Source organism: Coenobita brevimanus, chromosome 57 (genome assembly GCF_032717465.1).
Source record: "Coenobita brevimanus isolate Jiangsu-jjx chromosome 57, ASM3271746v2, whole genome shotgun sequence".
In the NCBI taxonomy this organism is placed as follows: Eukaryota; Metazoa; Arthropoda; class Malacostraca; order Decapoda; family Coenobitidae; genus Coenobita; species Coenobita brevimanus.
Window position 1 is genome coordinate 30,405,245 of NC_137010.1, and position 6,044 is coordinate 30,411,288.

At 47.6% G+C, this 6,044-nt stretch overlaps 1 protein-coding gene across 1 annotated transcript in view; it reads right to left on the reverse strand.

Moving 5' to 3' along the window:
* l(2)gl (LLGL domain-containing protein l(2)gl) overlaps positions 1-1,860 on the reverse strand; it is a 443,338-nt gene extending 441,478 nt beyond the window's left edge. The window contains 1 exon segment of the mRNA XM_080274241.1: positions 1,780-1,860. Within this exon segment, the coding sequence (XP_080130367.1) occupies positions 1,780-1,860 (81 nt within the window).
* Positions 1,861-6,044: the final 4,184 nt, after the last annotated feature.

Consider the following 6,044-nt stretch of genomic DNA (forward strand, 5'->3'; position numbering starts at 1 on the left):
TCGCCTGCCTGAGACCAACTTCCAGAAGCACGTCTATGCTCAAGTCACTCGCCGCTCCATTCAGTTACTCAAAGTCAACACACACTGCATGCACAGCCTTCTGATATCCACCCTTCTGAATCCTACCTCCCTCATAAGGACAGGGTCCACCTGGCCAGGCTGAGATAAGGGCATCATCCAGCCCTCTTTAGTTATCAGAAGAGACTGGAAGACTCAGTTGCTGATGCCTGTCCAGGATGCAACACAGCACCCAATACTATTAAGCACATTATGGATGACTGCATTGCACACAATTGCCTGTGGCAACAACACAACATACACTCCTTGAGAGCTCTGAGGGAAAGCCCTGTCTTGGCCATGGCCTTTCTTAGAGACTCAGGGCTGTTCGACCAGACTGCCTAGGGAACTACTACTACTACCCCTTTCAAATGACAGGGTGGGAGTTACAGAACACTCATAGCTACAACTAGACATCTGTCTGACTATATCACCATCACAGCATGAAGGCATCCCTCTCCAGCACACACGTGGGAGTTAAAACATCTTTATGAAAGCTGTGTATAGAGGTCCCTCTCCAGCACCACTCTCATTAAAAAAATCAGCACCTCTCCAGCCACACCATGTGTGTAAAACCTTTCCAAATAATATCAGCGACTCTCCAGCCACACCGTATGTGTAAAAACCTTTCCAAATAACATCAGCAACTCTCCAGCCACACCGTATGTGTAAAGCCTTTCCAAATAATATCAGCAACTCTCCAGCCACACTGTACTGTATTTGTAAAACCTTTCCAAATAATTTTATCACTACCTTGTCATACTCTTTTTCCTGACCCATATTTGCCCTAAATACCTTAGTCTTTTTTGCATGCTCTCTCCACTATGTCTAACAGCAAATATATACTTGATCTTCAAATTTCCTACCACTCTTAATTCCATCAGTCACTAAAATATCTGATGCATCCTTGCCATCACTCTGATTACTCTTCAATACACCTTTTCTACAACACTAAACAGCCTTATATCAAGGTAAATTTTATGCTCCCTTCTATCACATCAGTGATAACAGATTGTACACAATCAGAGCCTTCTTTCACTCTCCTGATATAACTTCACTGCACTTTCTCCACTTCATATAATCATCTCAGCATATATCTATCACCTGATGGCTTCCTATTCTTCAACCACTTCAAATCAGTCTTCACTTCTGGCACCAGATAACGAACTAATATAGGTCACAGACAAAATGTGACAAAACTAGGAGGTACGTTTAACTTTCTGTACTTGAGTAGATTTACTCTGTGATACTTTTACTTATACCTGAATAAAATATAACCGAATACGGTAAAATTTCGTCTAAACAAAAAATACTCAACAGTGCTTCCTCCAACACAATCAACACTAATGCTGGAAGCCACAAAACCTTGTGTATCCATAATATTAATGTATGGTGAATTTAACAGGAATTAAAAATGCCTCACCTGCCACTACCCCAGGAATGTCAGGATCACGCCTAAATATAGAGGCCAGTCAAGCTGTCATTTAAACATTCAAATTTGCTCAACGTATCACAACCCCCAGAGTAACAACCAGTAACCAGACCTCTCTCTCTCTCAACTGTCCTTCCACATACCTGTGCCACAGAATCATCATCTGTGTATATTAACCCAGAGCTGGGCACATAGCGTCGTAAGTTTAGTCACGACTCAGGCATTTCAGCTTCCTTTGTAAACACACACACGCGTCACACGCTCCCGTATATACCACCTAATTTCCTTACCTTATTAAAAGCGAACAGCTCCTTCTGCTTCTGTAGCCGCTCGGGCGTTAGTTTCTGCTGATGTTTCATAAATTTCAACATGGCTGAATGCTTTAGTTAATTCGAAAAATCATAAATTTGCAAAGGATTCACCACCTCCCACGTCTATACTCAATAGCCGACACAACACCACTGACTGAAAAGTTGCACCTTGAATAATAATCGTACATTGACATTAGTGCAATAGAATCCACAGATATTTAGGTTTTTGATCCTTTTAACTGCATACCCCTGAATGTAAGTTTAAGGGCTTTAGAGATGTTCTTTTGTCTTTTTTGCTTTGCGCGCCCTCTATAAACTTTAGTATTGGCAACATTTTCTGGCATCTATTACTGTCACTGAGTTACCTGGAAAGCGACTTTGTCCACCCATGCTCATCAATCTGTTGCTCATTCCATTAATCTCACCTGTGATAACACAGTATACAACTTTATGGTGTCACGAATTCGTTATTTATGTTTGTTACGATCCGAGGAACGATGAAACTGACAGTAATAAACACAATGCATTATGAAAATAATGGTTGACTTTTTGCCACACGCGCCAAGCTTGAGACCGATCTTTACTGTTTTTCTGTGAAAATGCTATATTTTGTCATTTTTGCGCTTACTTGCCCTTACTGAGATGCCAATTGAAATATTTGTTCAACAATTACAGCTCTTATAAAGTATGTTACTTTTTTTCCGTTCTTAAAAAAAAAAAAAAAAAAAATGTTGCCCTGAGGGTAATGAGTCATATCGCCTGAGGGGTTCAAAGGTTTTACTTAAAAGCTTCGTCGAAGATGTTGTTAAGGCATAATGATGAACACAGAAAGATTCCTTCCTTATAGACGGTTTAAATTAGCATCATTTTTAGTACTACTCAGTATGCCACAGAACAATGAGAAGAAAACTGTTTATGACTGAATATTTTATTGTGGTTAGGGTAACACAAGGGAATCTATCCAGTGTCACTGTTCGGGTTTATGTGTGGTATTAAGAAAAAAAAATGAAGCTTGTCCCCAGCATAGAATCATTTGCCGGTTTTAGCTGTGGTCGCTTTCATGTTCTCCCTCATTTAAACAATCATAGCATATTTCTAGCACCTGACAATATCCATCTGGACAGTTGTGAAATAATCCCACTCATCTAATTGTTCACGATCCATACGCTCATTAAAGATAGTAGTAAACGGTGGGCGTATTTCTGCAAAGTCTGATATAGTGACAAGCGTGTATATTAGAATGCGAGTGGAGTAGTTGGCAACCGTGCGCCAAGGCCAAGGTGAGGAGGAGCCGCGGGCTGGTTGAGGTGGGCGTGACACCTGACAAACCGAACCGCTGGGAACTTCATGGCATCAAGATGATATACTGTAACACTCGAACATTTCCAGTTTCTGCACCATTCAGGGTCAAATTCTAGGCGGCATAGTGGACTTCGTAACATCATTTTCTTAACGATTTACTATGCATATTATGCCTTTGTAATGCTAGGTGTTTTAGGGTCGGCTTCCCGTCCCTCTAGTGTGTAGCTGGGTTCTCTTTCTAGACAGGAGCCTAGACAAATAGGAGAGAGGCAGAACACAAAAACTCAGGGCAACAACCTTACACGTGTATTACTAAATTCTACAGTGGAACGAGTAGATGTCGCGAATACAGATACACTGGACAATTATAATTCTTAGGCCTAGATATGGGTTATTAGTATCGCGCAGGATACTACTCAGGTCAAGGTTGGGTAAGGTGAATAGCACTTAGGGCAGAGGGGTTATATACTATTAATAGTATATAACCCCTCTTCGTCAGGAGACGGCCGGTAGCCGTTCTGGAGAGGCCCCGTGACTACCAAGGATGGTGACTACCACTGGTCTTCTCCCTGCAGCCGGATCCGGAGAGGACTCGCCTGATGGGCCCTGATGTAGGCCGATGCCGCAGCCCCCTCCTGATGGCGTCCCCGAACGCCGGGGACCGCAGCCCTTGGGACCTCCAGACTGCCCCCAGGACCCCTGGACAGGACCTCCCTACACCCCGACGCTGGAGATTTTCGTCCTCCGTCAGGCACCTGAGTGAGAAGTTCAGGCAGCTATTCGGCCCCAGCCCCGAGGGCCAGACTCTTGTCCCAAGCCCTGAAAGCGGGGGACCCATCGCTACCAGCAGCCCCGGACAAGAGAGGATGCCCCTACGCGTGATCCCGTGGCCCCTGAACACAGAGGCCCCCGGGGAACCCAGCCCCGTCAGTAGTGAGGCTGTCACCTCCGTCGCCCTTGTACCTGACCGCCACGATGCCCAGACCCAACAGGAGAAACAGTGAATTAAAGCACAGTGTCCGTGACACAGTGAAGTAAAAGCAGAACAGTGAATTTACAGTATAAAGGAAGTCAGTGAGAAAAGCATTAGTGACAATATACAAGAGTGGTGGAGTGAGTAAAAGTAAAATGCCCGCGACCGGACCTTCCGCCCCGCCACCCCCCAGACCACCACCGGGCCACCACCACCCCACCACCCGAGGAGGAGATAACGGTCAGGTTAGTGACCCGGGACAAGAGGGTCATCCGACCACCACTGACCTGGGCCCCTTCTTCCCGCAACTACCTCAACACCAGGTGAGCCTAGACCCGCAACAAGTTATACGGCGGGTTAACCCTCGACAGCAGTGGGGTGGGACTGATACGTCAGTCCCTCGTAGTCTTGTGGTGACGACCACAGCTTCACCCCAACGGGACAGGAGGTCCCTAGGTGAGCCACGAGGTGTTTACACCTACTGCCACCGCGAGCCACGGGGAAGTACCATCCTCTGCCGCAACAACCCAGGTGAGCCACGAGGGGCTTGTATCCTCTGCCACCGTGAGCCACGAGGGCGTAAAACCCTCTGCCACAACCAGGACAGGAGGTCCTTTGACGAGGGAGGAGAGCCCTCTATAACAAATAGGGCAGGAGGCCCAATAGTGGATTGTACGGGGCTCACGCCCCTAGCCACTCTAAGGGTAAGAGACCCTCACACACCGCCACAAGTGGGTCCCAGGACCGATCAACCTGGTGCCACGGCAATTGTAAAGACAAGAGAGAGAGAGTCGCCTCTGTGCTACCCTCCATAAGTGCAAGAGAGACAACGGCCTCCGTGTGTCCTCTAGAGTCAGCTAACTCCTGCAGGAGTAGCCGGACACCACCCGGGGGAGTTGCCCCTAAAGTGTCACCTGAACAGAGGCCCGGTCCCAGTCGGGACCTACCTCCTACCCCCGGGAAATTCTTGTCTTCCCCAGGTACCAGCAGGAGACGAGGCCGCAGCCCACACCTGACGGCGCGTCCCCCAGCAGACCTCCGCAGCCCTCGGACCCCTAGGCGAGCCCGGCAACCCGTCGACGCCGACCTCCCCCTGCCGCAGACCCTACGACGTCAGGCCCGTCTGCTACACCTGTTTGGTCCCAGTCCCTAGGGCCAACACAGACAGGCCTCCCTTCACAGTGACCAGAGGAGGGACTACAACAGGTCTAGACCCCAGGAAAGAGGGTCTCCCTGCACCGTGACCAGAGGAGGACCTACAACAGGTCGAGACCCCAGGCAAGAGGGTCTCCCTGCACCGTGACCAGAGGAGGACCTACAACAGGTCGAGACCCCAGGCAAGAGGGTCTCCCTGCACCGTGACCAGATGAGGGTCTACAACAGGTCGAGACCCCAGGCAAGAGGGTCTCCCTGCACCGTGACAAAGTGATATCGCCCCAGAAACTCGGGCAAGAATAGTGACTTTCCCTTTCCTGTAGTGATCCAGTGACAGAGTGAACCAGCGGGATTACACCAAAAAGTGTCCGTAAATACCTTCCCCTGGAAAAGACTATAAGTTCTGGGTTCATACGACTAGTGCTATCCCAAAGTCCAGTCTAGAGTAGTCTCCCCCCTTGTCAGTGTACGCGCGGGCGAGAGTTGCCGCGCCGAGCCCAAACAGTGAACTCTAGTGCTCTACCCCCCTTGTTATTTTATAGTAATAATCCCTCCTCGGCTCATCAAGCCCTGACATCTCTATTGTCCCAGCACACTAAGACCTTTTGGACTTTGATGCAAGTTAATCCCATCCACTTATGGACTCTTAACCTATTGTAAAGCATAATTAAGGAGTGTGTGAATATCCCGTATTACACTAACGTAACTTTGTATATCTGTATCCTCTGTCTATAATACCACCCTATGTAATATTGTTAAGGTGTTGGAATTAAGGTAATAGATGTGTTAAAGGTGGACTGCCTAGTTTTTATGT